Raw genomic sequence first — 17,500 nt, forward strand, 5'->3', positions numbered from 1 at the left:
GGAATCAGAATTTTACTCTGCTACAATTTTGTGAAATCAGAACAGAAAACTTGAAAAATATACACAGTAAAGCAGAAATTCTTAATGCATGTAATTGGCCATAACATAGCACCTTTCTGATATTCTTCAGACCTAGGTACCACCGTAACATTGAGCCAATAAGAAATAAAGTGCAGTTTGGTATATCCCTGAAGGCTGTGAAATGTACTAATTTATTAGTTGCAATTAAAGAAATTTCTTTGTGTAATAAGTTTTGCTAATTTGAAATTCAAGCAGTTTTCAGAATGCTTTACCCTTTATCTGTGAGGAAGAAGATATGTATCAAGTATGATATATATACAGGGATCATCACATATAGTTCTGTTAAGGGCCATGTTATCTATATAAATATTTATTTTTACTAATGGTCATGACTGTCTGTTTTTTTTCATGCTTTTGACCATCATCCTTAAATATAGGTGAATTAAGTTCTCTGCTCCAGTTTATGCAGTTGAAAGTGACTGCTGGAAAAGGGGGAAAAGAAAAAAGGAATAGAAAAGCTCTTAGAGTGTGCCACAAATCAGGTGTGTCTCCAGATACGAGAGCAAGTACACAGCCAGGGAGGTTCAGAACAAAACCAGCAGAAATGGGACATGTGAAGGGGAATCTGTATTTCAGACTAAGGAACAGAGCATGGCATGCGTTGTACTGGCTGCAGTCTTTAGCACTGAATGGAAATAAGTCAGGCCACTTCTAGAGAGAAATTGATTTTCACTCTGTTTGGATCACAATTTTTACATGTTTTTGAAAATACTTCAACCAGAGAGGACAGAAAGCAAATGTAGAGGGAAGAGGAGAAGTAGAGTAACAAGTGTGCAACACCTTCACCATTTGCTATATTTTATATAGCAGGCATGTGAGTGCTAGGAAAAATCTTTCAGGGTTTAAAGGTTAGAGGTAATGGTTTAATGGGGAAAGCACTTATCTTCCTCTCTGCATTCTCATTTCTGTGTCACACATGGGTCTTGAATAGCATGACTGAGGCAAAACTGTTGCTAGAAGGCAAGTTCAGATCTTGTGTAAACAGAGGAAACAGAGGAAAATCATACTGACTTTTGAGGGAGATGAGCACTGGTTGCAGTCAGTGAATTTTCCTGTTTGCTCATGCATCACAAAGTGTAAAAACTTGTTTGTCCTGCCCTTGGGATTTGGTAGGCTTAGAATAAGGTATTATTGCATAGAGATGTGGTGTTTCCAATACTACAGAACTTCTGGGAGTCACTGAGAGTAACAACCAACATTAACCATCTGAAAAGTAGGTGCCTTCTCAAAGTGAGTCTAGACTCAATGAAAAAAGACAGGAACACTCAGAGAGTGATGAATCCCATGCTGTTAATCCCAAATAGTTAAAAAAAAAAAAAAAAAAAAAAAAAAAAAAAAAAAAACAGATAAACCTCCCTCAGGATTTCCTTATTCTATTCAGGATTTCCTTATTCTATAGAAAATTCCAGTGATAGCTGAGATTAAATGTCTAACTGCTGGATGGCTAAAGTTAAGAGAGATGAATCCTCCCCAAAGTATTTGATTGTGAGTGGAAGTCTGTTTTTCCTCTTGCACTTGTGTTTTAGAGTAAGGACTTCAGATATATATTTTTTTTCCTTAAAATTAATTTATTATTTGCAAAAGATTAGCAGATTTTCATTAATGGTATTTTTACTTTCAGACTCTCAATTAGTCAATATTTTAAGAGCTCCAATTATGCTCTTAAATATCAATTTATGTGTGAAACATAGCATTCTGTGTAACGGTAGATGAAGTAGTTTCTTCTAATTGTAAATTTCAGAAGACTTGTATTTCTTCTTCTTTGAGTGTTACATCTATGCTATTTTTTTTGGGATAGATCCAAGTAATAAAAATATTAGAAAAGTATTTCCTGTTAAGAATTGTTTGTGATTTACTTTATTAAAAATAACATTATTTTTGCTGATTTACAGAAGTGTGTTATGTCCCACAAAAATATCACAAAACAGGATTTATATGCTGACTTTCTAATATATACAGAAAAAAATAAAATAAAATTGAATTTAGCTAGGCAAGTGGTTACTATTTCAAGGGTGAAAAGCTTGTCCTGCTGGTAGCTGTCTGACTGTGTACAGGTTAGTTTGAGCAGTGGTTTCACACAGTGCATCTGCTGCAGCAGCTTGGCATGTACCTCAGGCTCTTTTACAGGTCTTCCCACTCTTATTCACACACACACACGCTTGCTGTGTCTTTGCCTCTCATGCCTATATTCCTAAGAGCCTGTGTGTGCGTGGGTGTTAATGCATGTGTGCACACTTCGTCTGTGTGTGTGTGACAAACAGAAAACAAAGCCATGTTTAAAACAGCACCTACCCAAAAATACATTTATAAAGTTTCATGGAGAAAGTAATAATCTTGTTGAAGACTTGAAGACTGGCAACTTGAAGGTTGCCAGACTTTCACTGAAAATACATCTCCCTTTACGGAGACTGGGTAACTGACTTGGTGTCCTTTGCTCTGTACTCCACTAAGTCTGCAGTATTATTTTTCCAATATAAATCAGACTTCCCTAATAGAATATCTGAGCAGGAAGGGTTTTCTTACACTAAAATGATGTATAGCACAAATATTTTTCTAAGCTAAGTGTCTTTATTGTATAAAACATTTACTGTTTTAAGATACTTATTTTTCTGTCTGTTTTAATCATATCTTTTGAAACAGTCTCAATAGATTTTTCCATTCGTAACATTATGACACTTGATAAGATGATTGATTATGAAGTGTTGAGAGCCCTGCCATGTGATCATTTATTTTTAAATACACATTTGTACTAGCCAATGCTTAAGTTTCTTGCAGGAATACATAAGAGATGCAAAACATAAAGCTTGAGTCTGATCGAATGTGATGCCTCTGGAAATAGAGTGCCACAGTACTGTGGTCTTAAAATAACAGATTCTGACTGAAACTGGAACTTCACAGTGATAAATATTATGTAAAAAATTATGGTCCATCTTTGGTACAAAATAAAAAAGACATACAACTGTGGTGCAGGCGAACTAAAACATGTTTGATGATGATATCTTTCTTTCTCTGTGCAGGTGCCTGTGTCAGTGGCCATGATGACTCCCCAGGTGATCACCCCTCAGCAAATGCAGCAGATTCTCCAGCAGCAAGTGTTGTCTCCCCAGCAGCTTCAAGCACTTCTCCAGCAGCAGCAAGCAGTTATGTTGCAGCAGGTAATGTGGGTTACCTGCTTTGGACTGCTAGCACAGAGTGTTCTCACAACTGTTAGCCAGATTTTATGGGTCTTAGTTGGTAATATTTCATCGCTTATTATACCAAAAAGAATGAAATAAATTTGAAACTTCTCAGTCTTTAAATTTATTGTTTTAATTGCAGAAGTGTGAAATTGCAATTTTGAAACATTTAATATTATATTAAAAACAGCAGTAGCAGCAGCAGTGGCAGATGCATTACAAATACTGAACAAATTGATATTTAAATCTTCAAGTGCTTAGGCACATTTTAATTGTAGACTTGCCAAAGGAAGTGCAAATAGAGTTGTAGATAATTGTTGCTTTAAAATTCATAAAACTGTAGTGCTCCCTTTAGTCACATAAATGGTATGCGGTTATGAAATTTGAACTTAGTAGCTTGTTTCATCATAGGAAAAGTTTGTTTGTTTGTTTGTTTTAGTTTGTTTTTTACCTCCAAAATGTGTCCCAGATAAGGATAAAATGAAGGAGGAGGTTGCTGTTTTCTTAGCACAAAAGCTGGCAGTTAAGTGAACACTCCATGGACTTGTTCTTACAGTAGAGGTAGTGTCAGAGGTCAGTACCTCAGCATAAGTGTAGATTTTTGGATGCTTATTTGTCATACAGAAAATGACACATCTGGTAGTCATAGCTCAGCCATTGTATGTTTAAACACTTTAATTTCTAGTACCATGATCATCACAGGCAATTCACCTTCAGTTGTGAATCTGGCATCCCACTAAACAGATTGACAGATTAATTACCTTTTTTCCTAAGAAACAGACAGTTTAGTTTGGCCTTAGTGACTTGTTGGTTTCTTGCAAGTGGAAGAGTACAGCTTCTGGTTTGTTATATAGGACATGCGAGGAATTTAGGCATAGTTATTTGAGGAGTTAATTTGGCTCTTGCATTCCCTTTAGAATACAGATTTTCTATACCCTTCTGTTTAGGATATTTTGGAATCTGCATTGGAAAATTTCAGAACCGCCTTGGAAAAAAATGTATGTAGATCTGCCTCTTCAAATCACATTTCTTGTTATGAGGTGATTCTTAATGGCTACGCCACCATATGCCAATCTAGAAGAGTTTAGGAGATTTATAATACTTGAAACTTTTGCCTTTATTTATTAAAGTCAAAATGGTTTATTCAGCAACAACTACAAGAGTTTTACAAGAAACAGCAAGAGCAGTTACATCTTCAGCTTTTGCAGCAGCAGCAACAGCAGCAGCAACAGCAACAACAACAGCAGCAACAGCAGCAACAACAGCAGCAGCAGCAACAGCAACAGCAGCAGCAGCAGCAGCAGCAACAGCAGCAGCAGCAGCACCCAGGAAAGCAAGCAAAAGAGGTAGGAGCCAAGAGCCTTGCTGATTCATACCAGTACGAGCCATCAGAAGCTTGGAAAAGACACGGCTAGTTTAGGTCTTTTCCTGTAGCAAGAATTCAGCCATCAAAGATTTGTTCTTGTGTTTTTACAGGGCTTAATAGCAGTGCCAGTATAATTCTCCTGCTCCCCTCTCTGAGACATAGGATTTGAGCAGTCCAGTGCTGCTGTCATCTAATGTCCGCTAATGAATCCGAGTGTGCAAAGCACAAGTGGCGTGGTGGACACTGTACTGATTATCTTGTATTCACAGGCAGTCCGTAACAGGGAAGGAGCCTTACTTTTCTCAGTGGCACAGCTCAGAGAGCATGCAAATTTAGTCCATGGCTGAAAAAAAGCGATTGAGCACAGATTTCAAAGTCACAGGCCCCTGATTAATGAACTGCTACTGTAGGTTTGGAGTGGCGAGTAGAAAGTTACAGTTTGATGTGCTCATAAATCAACCTGACAAGCTGGTTTCTCAGGCCTAGCTTGCACTTGTCAGCAAACTGCATCAAATATAAACATAATACAAACAAAACATGTTGAAGTAGTTAAATTGATCAGCAGGTATCCTAGACGTTGTCTTCAAGCTGCCCATTATGCAAACGTCGAGGAAGCAGTCGTGACCTCCTGAGGCTTTGTTTCTGTTTGGATTTGTGAATAGAATTTCAGACAGCCATCAACTACGGAATAGAAATTGCTCCCGTATTTCTCCGGAGGCTCTGGGCAATCCACATGACTTGCTCCATTATGCAGTCTGTTTTCCAGTGAGCGCATCAGAAGTTTCTCTTTTCCCCAAACTAGAAAAGAAAGGTCTTCCACAGCAGCTTGTCTTCCTCTGAAGTGTGACTGCCTGCTTATACCCTCCTGAGTCTTTGCAGACTCCAGTTTGTCTCGAAATGCCTCACAAAATTGGAACTTATACTTCTATTCATAATAGGGCACTTCTTTGCCTTGAATGTAGTGCTCGTTTTAATATATTCCGACCAGAAAAGAGAGAGAGCTAACAGGCCAGTGAAATGAAGGCTACATCCCAGTTTACTAATAGATCACTGGAGACCACATTCATGGGCCACTGCGGACCAAACTTAGTCAATTGGAAAAACAAGAGTGCCTTCGAATCATAGACGGCTGTGAAGAATTACAATTTTAGCATAGATAAATTTGTTATCATCTGCCATGAGCTGGGCTTTTTTTCCTTTTTTTTTTTTTTTATGTGTTTCAAACAGCTGTTATATACTTTCTCTTGACCCTTTTCTTTAGTGTGTCATTAAATGTATCTTGCCATGCTCCCTAACACCTAATAGCTTGAATGAATATAATAAAAAATTTCAAATGATTTCACTGTCCAAGTATTCTACAAATAGCATTATTATTCAATAGCTGAGATTAAAGGGAAAGAAGCTGATTTTACATTTTTGTCTTTTTAGCCTTCAATGCCCACTTTACTCTTTGCTACGTTTTTTTTTTTTCCCCCATCTTTTTGTAGCAGCAGCAGCAGCAGCAGCAGTTGGCAGCCCAGCAGCTTGTCTTCCAGCAGCAGCTCCTCCAGATGCAACAACTTCAGCAGCAGCAACATCTGCTGAACCTTCAGCGTCAGGGACTCATTTCCATCCCACCTGGCCAGTCTGCTCTTCCTGTCCAGTCTCTGCCACAAGGTATGCCAACAAAATGTGATTGGAGTAATTTCTAATGCACAACTTTTTTACCGTTCCATTTTCATCTGAACTTCAGCAGTTTCCCATTATGACACTTAAGCATATTTTATTATTAAAATATTATTATTCATATTACATTTTTTTCTTGAGGCAGATAAGTTTTACAGCATACTTTTATGGAAAAAAAAGCATCTTTTTAGTGTTTTTTTTTTTTCTTTCTTTTTTCTTAGAAATAAATGCATATTTATTAGCCCTGTGTTCTGAAAACAATTTCTAATAGGAACACTATTCAAGCACCGTTGCTTTCCTCTGAGGAATTACTGAAATCTGATTTAGTGTGAATGTTATCATTTCATTTAATATAAGGGAACAGATATAAAAAGTATCGAACAGTGATATTAAAGTAATCCCAAAGCTCACATTTTCTTTTTCTAAGGAAAAAAAAAAAAAGTGTTTGGTATTGGAAAGTACTTTGAATCTTCAAATGGTGACAATTGAATTTAAGGACATACCTTAGAGTTCATTGTCACTGCTAGTCATTCCTATTAAATATGTTAAATATAACAAAATTTTTTGTAAGTTGTGAATCCAACAGTAATGAATTATTATAGACAAATAACAGTTAAGAAGTCTAGAAAAGGTCATTTCAATCAAGATTTCTCAGTAAAAACTCAAACTCTCTAACACTTGACACAAATAAATTCAAGGTTGAAAGAAAGTAGGGCACATACTTTTGAAAAGTAAATTAACTTGGAAATTAAGAGTGCTTACATTTTAAGACAAGACCAGAGATTTCACATATTAATGACTCTGTAAACTATGTGGCATGTGTTTCTGTTTTTGTTACCATACAGAGATGAGCTAAATGTCTGTCATAAAAATTACATAATGTTCTGATCTCTGACACTCCAGTTCTGCAAGGAACATTTTTTTAGATTGTGTTCATAGCACGCAACCTTTTAATTGGCCTTTATGCAGGTATCTGGTTCCTCCGTGAGATAACTGTTATGAGATTGAAGCTTCAAAAATTAGATGAGCAGAGTACATAGTATATAGACAAGTGTAGAACAAAAAAAAAAAAATAAAAGGAGGGGGGGAGGAGGTGGAGAGAAAAAAAAAGAAAAAAGGCCTGAGACATTTAGTGTTTTGTTTTGTTTTGTTTTGTTTTGTGTTATATGTGTTAATTCCATATATTATTTTGTGTGAAAATGCTATGCCACAAGCATACCTAAATTTATAAAAATTACAGCAACAGAAAAGAGTCATAAATAAGCTATCACACTACACCTTATTATTTGTGAATAGCAGTGAGGAGGTGAGATGATTCATGAATTTGGACATGTGAGACTGCTAATGCTGGTTTCCTTCTGTACAAAGTCACATTGGGCCAGACGGGGAAAAAGTAATTGAAACACATCCTCCCTCTGAACAGCTTTACCTTCTGCAACCTCCTCTCGTGCCATCTGTTGTAAGAGGAATTCCTCAGGTTTTCTCTCACATTAAGCAATCCCCATAGATTTCCCTCAGCACACTCCTACCCAATTGCGCTGATATTCATTAATTTAATGCAACAGTCATTCATCCACTTGTAGTAGAAAAACATATAAAATAATCTTTTTTTTTTAAATACTTGTAGTAGAAAAAAAAAAAGTATATATTTTTTTAAAGTACTTTTTAAGGAGAACTACTGCATGGTTCTTTCTAAGAACTTTCTTCTAGTCAAAGAATTAAGTATAATTGAAGTCATGGCCAAAACTAATAGTAAAGAAATTTAAAAACGTTACTGTTAAAATGTATATGAATTGTTCTTTTGAAAGTAAATTGATGTATTGTTTGTTTCTGCCTCGTTATTTCTTTAATTGTAATGAATTCCAGTGGCGTATTTCATTCTTCCAATTTTGCCTTCTGGTTCTAGTATTTACTGCACATGGGGGGTTCCTTTAAACGTACAAGTGAATTTATAGGACGTTGATTTTTAATGGCCCTGGTGTGGATGTGCTAAGTAAATAAAACATAGAATGGCTTTGCAGAATCTCCAGAAAGGCCACTAAGTGCCAGGGGATCTGGAGTTCAAGTGACGAGGGTAAGAAGGAATGTCTTCCAGCAACATGCTGAAACAAAGGGAGAACCAAATGGAGAGCTGTGACTGGCTCCCAGTTCTTTCAGTGGGCATCTCTTATAGCCCATAGTATCCTTCACAGGAAGATAGAGCACACAATCTAGTTTATAATGTAATGAAGATTAATGGGTTTCAGTTCTGCTGAGGCTTTCTTGTAAATCTTAGATTTACACACAGAAAATACCCAAATACTACTTACTAACTTTAACAGATTCCCTTGTTTGGGGTTTGCGTAAGAGTAAGAGGATCAATCTTGTTTTTCTCATAAAAATGTAACACATTTTATGACAGACATTTTCTGTGGTAATATTAAATTAAACCTTCAGAACTTCTTTAAGGCAATACACACTGGATATGGTAAAAACACATTTTTCTCCTTCCACTGTGCTGCAAGATATATAATATTGTTATAGAGAAGGATTTACAGATGTGTAACATATTTTTATGTGGACCCACTTAGATTTCTGAGTTACGTGGATGACTAAAACAATGAGAGAAGCACAGGGGGATTCATGTTTATAAGTTATTGGTAATAAAGAGTCCTGTAAAACAGAAATTATTACTGACAAATAATTTTATTTTTTTTTTTGCATTCATTAGTATGAGAAGATATAACTTCTGCATACAGCTGTGAGGTTTGCATATAGAAGCAATATTTGCTCCAAGTCTAGTTTCTGCGTTTCTGCCTTTTAGGGATAAGAATGTTTACCATATTTACTTGATAGTCAAGTATAGAAAATAAAATATATGAGGTGTTTTAGCCTTTATTTTTTGATGAGATCTTTAATATCCTATATCCAGAGCCCCTCACTCAAAATGAGTTATTTCTGTGTAATATTAAAATAATGTTAGCTAAATGCGAAGGTATCTAAATGACAACAATAAAATAAAATAAAATAAAATAAAATAAAATAAAATAAAATAAAATAAAATAAAATAAAATAAAATAAAATAAAATAAAATGAAAAAGCTAAGATTTGATCAGACTGTGTAGGAAAATGAAAAGCAGATGCATGGGAGTGGTTGTTTTATTAAGTATTTATTCAAACATAAAAGTAAAATAGATAGTGGTGAAAAGAGTTATAAAACTAATCTCAAAATCTCTTGGATTGTTGGTGTTAGAATATTGTATAGCAAATGAGCATTGGTTCTTTTCATTATAGTTCTTATTTTTTATCCCAGCCTGGATCCTCTGCTTCATCCTTTCTCCTTTAATGTAGTGTGGAGAGGTTAGCTTGAGAGTTACCACAACCCATGAAACTTTAAAACTTACCCTGCCTTTACATACAGATGAAAATCTGACGGCCATTTTACAGGTCTCTTGTAAAATGGGAGTTGGTCTTTTTTAGACACAAGAACTACAAAATTGCCATAATTTACAATTAATTACAAATTCCCTTATTAATTTTATACTTTTAAGTGCCTGCCCTTAATCCTTTAATCCTAAAGGTCAGGTACCTTTCAGGGTGCTCTGGAGACATTGTAAAAATTAACCAGCCTGAGCCCAGAGAGAAACTCCTTTCTCATTTTAAAAATCAAGGTGAGCTAGACAGCCTGGAAACACAGCTCCATCTGTAGCTTACACCACAAGAGGAGGAGGAGACCACTCTGCATGGGAAAGGAGCTCCTGCAGGGCCCAAAATTTGATGATCAGTGATTAAAATTTTCTTGCAACAAGACCCAACGATATGTTTGCCCTCTGATTATTCAAGTAGATGAGTTTATTCTTGGTTTAAATTTTTCATGTACAAAACTAGTTTATTTTTTTCAGTGTCAGGAGGAAGGGAATACTTTGAAGTGGATAATTTACTATGTATATCATTCCACCTAAATGAATACATTACTTTTCATTTTGATTTGTGATTACATTTGTGAGTAACTGTTATTTACCATGGCAAAACTGAAAATTTGTAGGAGCATACCTCATGAACATCAAGAACACACTAGTAATTACTTTCATCAAACAGTTACTACTAGTATTAGCATCACTCCAGTTACCCATCTCCCTAATGCAGTAAATTAGAGCCTAGCTTGTTTGCTTGCCTCCTTAAATCTTATTTTTTTTCTGTGCAAATATGATTTAAAGTCCAGTTTTAAGGTGTACATTCCAATCAACTCTTTCATTTTGGTATTAGCAGAGTTTGCCAGTGGATGTTGGCATCTAAGGCAGAGAACCAAGACACAAAATACTAGTCTAAAAATGTAATTCCATAATTTAAATAAAATTGAATATCTTCCAACCAATTTGTTTCCACACTACCTCCAGAAATTATTATTTCTTTAAATTACTAGCAGTCTCTTTTTTAATAGCTTTGTATACTTAGTGGTGAGACTGTTATTGAGAAGTATTAAGGAACGTACTGTCATTTTTCATAATTTTTGTTGAATCCATTTCAGTAGTCTGAGTTCCTGTATCTTCAAAATAAAATGTTATTGAATAAACAGATTTTACCAGCAGTGAAGAAAGATCTTTACATCTTTCTAATACATCTTGCTTACCAGGCAAAACTATCCTTGATTAAAAGCTTGAATGAATAGACAAATTTTAAATCCTTTTCTGTGAAGTGCAGAAACTTTGAGCAATTTAAGAAAGTATAAGCAAAAATTCCACTCAGAAAACATAAACATTTTGAATTCTTTGCATTCAAGCAGTCAAATATACTGTGAATGTGTCCTATCTAAATTTATTTCTTGAGATGAAAACAAAAAAGTTAGATTTTAAGATACCTCTGTCCCAAACTGTCAGGCTGAGAAACCTAGATTTGAAACAAGATCTTTCACAAAAAGATCTCTGGGCTTCTCATTCTTTTCTACATTTAATTTAGTGTTCTTCAAAACAGAGATGTCTATTTTATGAAGACTGGCGGTGACAGTAAATGTATATAGTTATGATGAACTCTTCATCTTTCAATATATTAACTTCCTACCTTAGATGCATAAGATAGTATGTATGTAAGACAGAGGAGATAAGAGAATGCTCACAGCTATTCTATTGTGTTTTGGGAGTCTTTACTTCAGGCAGAAACAATTGTAGTGGAAGTTTCCATGACTTCATGCAAAGTGCTCAACTCAAGCCAGACAACCCTAACGCAGATGTATAAGTGTATTCAACAAAACATTGCAATTTGTGGCTGGGGATGAATCATGGAAACCACAAATTTCCAGGCTACAACTGGAGTATGGAGCAAATTTGATCTATATGCAAAGATCTGGTGGTCAGACTCCAGAACAGTACTGTGCATATAGCAGAGAAATTTGCTTGTCTTCAAATTTTGTATGACTGTGACCCCAGGAGACTGGTGAGATGGAGTCTACTAGCCAAGCCCTCTGATTTGTTTTCCACAGTAGGGTTGGATGAAAAAACAGTGGGGGAATTTGATGGCCTAGACATAATTTCATCTATGTAGAGGGAATTCTAAATGGGCCACCTTTGTTAGCTTTCTTCTTGTTTGTTGCCACTGAATGGCACCAAAGAGCTGAAGCAATCACTAGTATTCTGTACTAGTATCATTAGTAGCTCTGTGCTGTAGTAGTTTTGTTCTTCACTTTGTTTATTGTATCTTAAGACATGTGTTTAAATCAAACCATTTTTGTAAACATTATATAGGACTAATGAATATGTAGGTGTTGTTAATAAAATTCCTCTTTCTCAAACTTTAAACCTGTTATAATGTCATAGATTTCATTTTCATCTTTTGATTTTTCTCCCTCCTGTCTGCTTCCCCCACTCCCTATTCTTATTCAGTGTTTAAAGAGAATATTAATGTTTGTATCCTTGATGTAATATACTTTTCTATTTTCTATTAGATATTTAATAAGGGGGAATTTTAAAAGCTGAGTTAACTGTGTATACATTGAGTTGTGTTCACATGTCAAGAAATTTATTATGCAGACAACAAAAATAATGCCTGGATATGTATTTAGTTTTTTATTTTTTATTTTTTAATTATTATTATTATTTTAAGAAGTAGTTGCAAGTTCTTTGTAGCTTTCACTCTTTGATCCTTGAGTAGTGTTTTTAGAAGGAGTGTAATATTATTAAAGTTGGTGATTTCTAATCGACTGTTTATAACCCTAGAGAAGACAGCTATATTACCTGGATTCTGACTGAAGAAAAATGAATTTATGTTTTACTACACAATGATTGTGCTGGAAAAACAGCATCAGTTTTATTGTTGGCATTAATCCATTAATAACACTGAGCTCATTATATGAAACTCTTATTTTGTTATATTAGTGGGGCTCTCTTTCATTTTATAGCTGGCTTAAGTCCTGCTGAGATTCAGCAGTTATGGAAAGAAGTGACTGGAGTTCACAGTATGGAAGACAATGGCATTAAACATGGAGGGCTAGACCTCACTACTAACAATTCCTCCTCTACTACCTCCTCCACCACTTCCAAAGCATCACCACCAATAACTCATCATTCCATAGTGAATGGACAGTCTTCAGTTCTAAATGCAAGGCGAGACAGGTAATTCTGATGAGATTTCAACTGTGCTTATCATTTGATGTAAAGCTGTTGTTTAACATCATAAGTCACATTATTTCAAATCACAATATTTAATACAGGTTACTTAAGAGATCACGGAGACCAGATTTTTCAAAGCTGTTTATCAATAGGTCATCGTTTTCAATAATGACGTCTAGTTTTTCAGGTGCAATTACAATTACTAGCAGTTTTATTACACATGAACTTAAGGAACTTTTGTTAACAGTTAGAAATCCCAGAATAGTGCGTTTGTGGGCACTTTGGTTGGTTCATTGTTTCATTTGTATTTGAATCAACACATTCAGCAGTCAAGCATTAACTGTTGAATCACACTGCTGTTTTCATAGAAAATGTATATATGCATAGTTGTTAAGTCTACAATTCATTGGACAGACTCTGTGTAAAAAGTGCTTTAAGAATTAGTATATTAAAGCAGTTATTATATTGTTTGTGTCTTGTGAAGAAAACCACTGATTTTTCCTTCTATGCACAAGAGTAAATCAGTGTAATTCATACAAATTTTCAGTGGCATTAGTGTTATACAGTAGAATTCAACTGTATGAATGAAGTTAAAATATTTTTTCAAACACATGGACAGATATTCTTAACTGTTCTTTATTTTCAAGTAATGGATTATATGTGTACAAGAATACTTTAGCTGTAGTACTTAGAATCAGTAAATATGTTTGCATAGTCAGATGTAGATGATCTCAATATAGCACGAAATTTAATTTCTATCTATAAAGCCCAAATTATTATTGTATTTTCAAAATATAATAATAATATTTTTGTATTTTCAAAAATATTAAAATTGTTTTAATTAAATAATATTTAATATTTTAATATTGAAATAGGAGACAATAATTAAAGTATCTCTAGTCCTTCTGTGATTGTGATCACATTTTTCCATTGTTATTTTGTATTATTTTAAAAAGTGGTACTTCTCTGAAGACCTTACAGTAATACTTTTAGTTAGTATTGCTTTTGTGGTTATATGTTAGAGAAGTTGGTTCTTTCCTTCAGGATCTGTAGCTGGTACCCATTTCCATGGGGTAGTCCCCTGAATTTCTTTGATAAGTGCACATGGATGAAAATATTGCAGAGGTTATAGTAAAACAGCTATTTTTATTTCTTTTTAAGTCAAGTAGTTAATGGCAGCAACACTTGTGAGCAAAAATATTTTAAAATTTATTTATTTAATTTTATACACATTTTAGCAGAAAATCCAACTATTTTATAGTAGCATTCACATTATTCATAAATTCTGACTGTCCATCTTCAGTGTTTCTTTTCAGAATTGATCACTTCTGAGTATATTTTTTATTTATAGGTAAATGTTACACCAAGGTCATATGGCAGAATTAGCATATGGTATTATACAGTCATCTTATTTTTTCATCCTTTATTAACAGTCATCTTTGGCTCTATTTCTTCTCTAATTGGAACATCATCTAGCCTTGGCAGTTGAACTATTCAATAGAACGATTAAATTTTTCTGACTGCTCTGAGCTAAATTGACCTGTTTTGACCTGTTTGTCACTGATCGTAACCTGACAGGCGCTAGCAGCCTCCAACGATTATGGCTTTTGAGATGAATCTGATGCCTTATTCTTTTGCTGCAGCTCGTCACATGAGGAGACTGGGGCCTCCCATACTCTCTATGGTCATGGAGTTTGCAAATGGCCTGGCTGTGAAAGCGTTTGTGAAGATTTTGGACAATTTTTAAAGTAGGTTGATTTTTATTCTTGGTTCAGTGTTGCTTAAGGCAAGGAAAAGAGAAAGATGGCAAACAAACTTTTACTGTAAATCACATCAGACTTTTTTCTATATATTTCAAGCAACTGGGTGATTCAGGCTATCTGTGGAGGGTCAAGTTGTTATCCTTTCTTTGTCAACCATTTTGCAGTCCTTTCAATAGCACATTGTTTAATCCTCTTATTATCCTTTACTGAAATGGAGCCTCAGAAAATTTGAAGTGATGCTTTAAATGGTATATTGGGTAGTAGAGGTATGAAAAAGCACATTTTAAATTGTGCCATTTTGTGTATAGTAGGAATCCATGTGTTTAGTATAAATAAAAAAGCACAAAGGACTGAATGCGACCCTTTAACTCTCAGTTGATAACTTCTTTTTGCTTTTCCTTTTGTATGTGCATGAGATACACAGAAAAAAATGGAACTGCAGAATGATGTCAAAAGTTTTTACTTTCCGTATTTGGGTTTGCCAGTGATTTTCTAAACTGGAACATCTAGAAAATAAGTGATAAAGCTTTTCATTTGCGGCTTCAAACTGCAATGGGTTTCAGGATTTATTTATTTATTTTTAAGTAGTTGCTAGTACTTCTGTGTTCATTTAAACTTTCAAAAACAGCCCTGTTTTTCTACCTATGTACATCATAGACTGGTCTTTGTCAGAAGAGCTGTACTCATTTTGGCATGCAATAGATCTTAATGGAAAGCTACAGATAGGCTTATATAGATGAGTAACTTCAGGGGCTGAGACTCTTATGTTGTCATGGTGCAGCTAACAGGGTGAGTGAACTGTTTCATGCTTCATCAACAATTAAGTTAATTAGCTCATTTGAAATTGCACTGCTTTGTTGCCAGGATGTTGGCAGAAACATCAAAAAGATGTGTTTACAAATGGTAGACTACAGGGTATATAACAGAAGCACCTTAACAGTAGACCATAAGCACTCAGTGTCAGAATAACTTTTGTAATAGAATTAAAGAAATACTTTTCATAAAGTATTTCAAATACTTTATCCATTTCTCATGCTATCTACCAATTTTAAATAAAATGATTTATGCTGACTTGCAAATCTTAGCTAGTGTATTTCTCTCTCTTGATACATTTTTGTTTATAAGTGCATTAATGGAACATCAAAATAATGGGTAATTATTAGAGAAAACTGTATAGGATTTAAAAGAAATGGATTTTTAAAAAAAAAAAAAGTATTAAAAAGCAAATGAATCTTCCCAAATTCAATGAATCATTGTGAATATTATTAATATTAAGAATTTAAATTAGTTTTACTCAAGCATGCTCCCTTCAGGAAAAAGCTAAATTTTATAAATATGTCTATGGTCACTAGGCTACAGTGATGCTAATTCTGTGACCAGACTTTGCACATCCATTATGTCGGGTCTCTTGTTATAATCCATGATCACTAAAACCATTTTGATTAACACAGTATAGTGCTAGGTTTACAGATGCTCTTGCTTTCATGAGCCAAATAACCCTGGAAAATGTGAAAGCGACATGTAACATCTTGATAATTCTGGTGTAGAGTCAATCAGGGTTTACAGCAGTGTCATGGCTTTTGTCCTACACACCAGCAAAAAAATGTTCGAGAATCTTACATTATTTCTTCTTTTCATTCAATTCTGTCTTTCAGGCCCTTAAAACAAATAAGAAGTCATGATGCTGAATAGGCCAGATTGTTTATGGAATAGAAATATTCCTTCATGTTACACTAGTGATAAGATAGAAATCAATACATAACCTTGCATTACATTCTTTAGTACCTTTTCATGTTCACACTAATGCAAAATCCCCATTACAATTAAAAAACATTTTCTTTCAATTAAATATCAACTTTTAGTCCAAAGATTGACCATTTTTCCAACCCATTAACTTTATAGGGGATGACAGGACTAATGGCTGTAGTTTTCAAGGTTTTGCTCTTAGTCTAATCTTTGTTACGATGTTTTAGGTTCCCTGACTTGAAACAATATGATACCAGAGTTTAAAAAAGTTAATGCAAGTATATTGTACCAAAATGAAATATTAATAAGGTACACTATACCAGTCTAGTAGTGTGTGTTTCTATAATAGACTTATGATGACTTTGAAGAGTGCTTGGTTTATGCAGTGAACTCTAACTTCCTGTGCTGAGAAAATGGTTTGCCAAAGCATCTGATGAGGAAGATTAAGACAGAGTTTTTGCTTCACTTTCATAACAATGGAAAGGATTTAGGGTGAAGTGACAAATAACTTACAATAAATGTCTTAAAGTCATGAAATGTATTTTTTCCTTCAGTTTTGTTTGTCCAATATGAACTTTAAAATAATAGTTAAGAAAAAAAGATAATTTAATGAGTTCCCAATTATCTAGAATTCTTTTAAGATATGCAGAATAGTTTAAGTTATGCACTGTGTGCTGTGGACTAGATTTGTATTTGAAAACAGAAGCACTGGTTTCAAGAAAGTGTAGCTGATGATCTCCATAATATATTTCTGTACATGCATAAAAACCTAATCCTGTATCTTTTCTTTGATATCTTTCAATTCTAGACACAAAACTACAGTTTATATTTTATGAAATAATTTTCTGTCTTGACAAAATGATGTTAGATTACAGTTGTTTGTGCATGCAAGATTAGTTTTGACTGTTCTGTAAAAACAACAGATTTTGGCCTAAGAAAAACTTCAAAATATAAAGACAGATCAGAAAAATAAATTATGACATAACTAGAAGGAAGGTAATGAGTTAAACAAAATACTAGGCACTGAAGCAATTCAAATTTTACTGCGAAACAGGTGTTGACAGAAGCCGATCATTTTGCTGGTCTCCAAGTGAGGAACCTGGTAGATCACTAAAAGCATTT

At 34.4% G+C, this 17,500-nt stretch overlaps 1 protein-coding gene across 13 annotated transcripts in view; it reads left to right on the top strand.

Moving 5' to 3' along the window:
• The window catches only part of FOXP2 (forkhead box P2), a 429,442-nt gene that overhangs the window by 362,010 nt on the left and 49,932 nt on the right, over nucleotides 1–17,500 (top strand). For 7 of the 13 annotated variants that reach the window (XM_084518449.1, XM_084518454.1, XM_084518455.1 and 4 more), the window contains 5 exons: nucleotides 3,099–3,236; nucleotides 4,406–4,603; nucleotides 6,111–6,279; nucleotides 12,659–12,872; nucleotides 14,513–14,617. In XM_084518449.1, the coding sequence (XP_084374575.1) occupies nucleotides 3,099–3,236; nucleotides 4,406–4,603; nucleotides 6,111–6,279; nucleotides 12,659–12,872; nucleotides 14,513–14,617 (824 nt within the window). Of the gene's footprint in view, nucleotides 1–3,098; nucleotides 3,237–4,204; nucleotides 4,256–4,387; nucleotides 4,604–6,110; nucleotides 6,280–12,658; nucleotides 12,873–14,512; nucleotides 14,618–17,500 lie in introns of all 13 variants that reach the window. The other 6 variants (XM_084518453.1, XM_084518456.1, XM_084518460.1 and 3 more) reach the window with 6 other exon arrangements.

This window comes from Aythya ferina (assembly GCF_964211825.1).
Source record: "Aythya ferina genome assembly, chromosome: 1".
Classification (NCBI taxonomy): domain Eukaryota; kingdom Metazoa; phylum Chordata; class Aves; order Anseriformes; family Anatidae; genus Aythya; species Aythya ferina.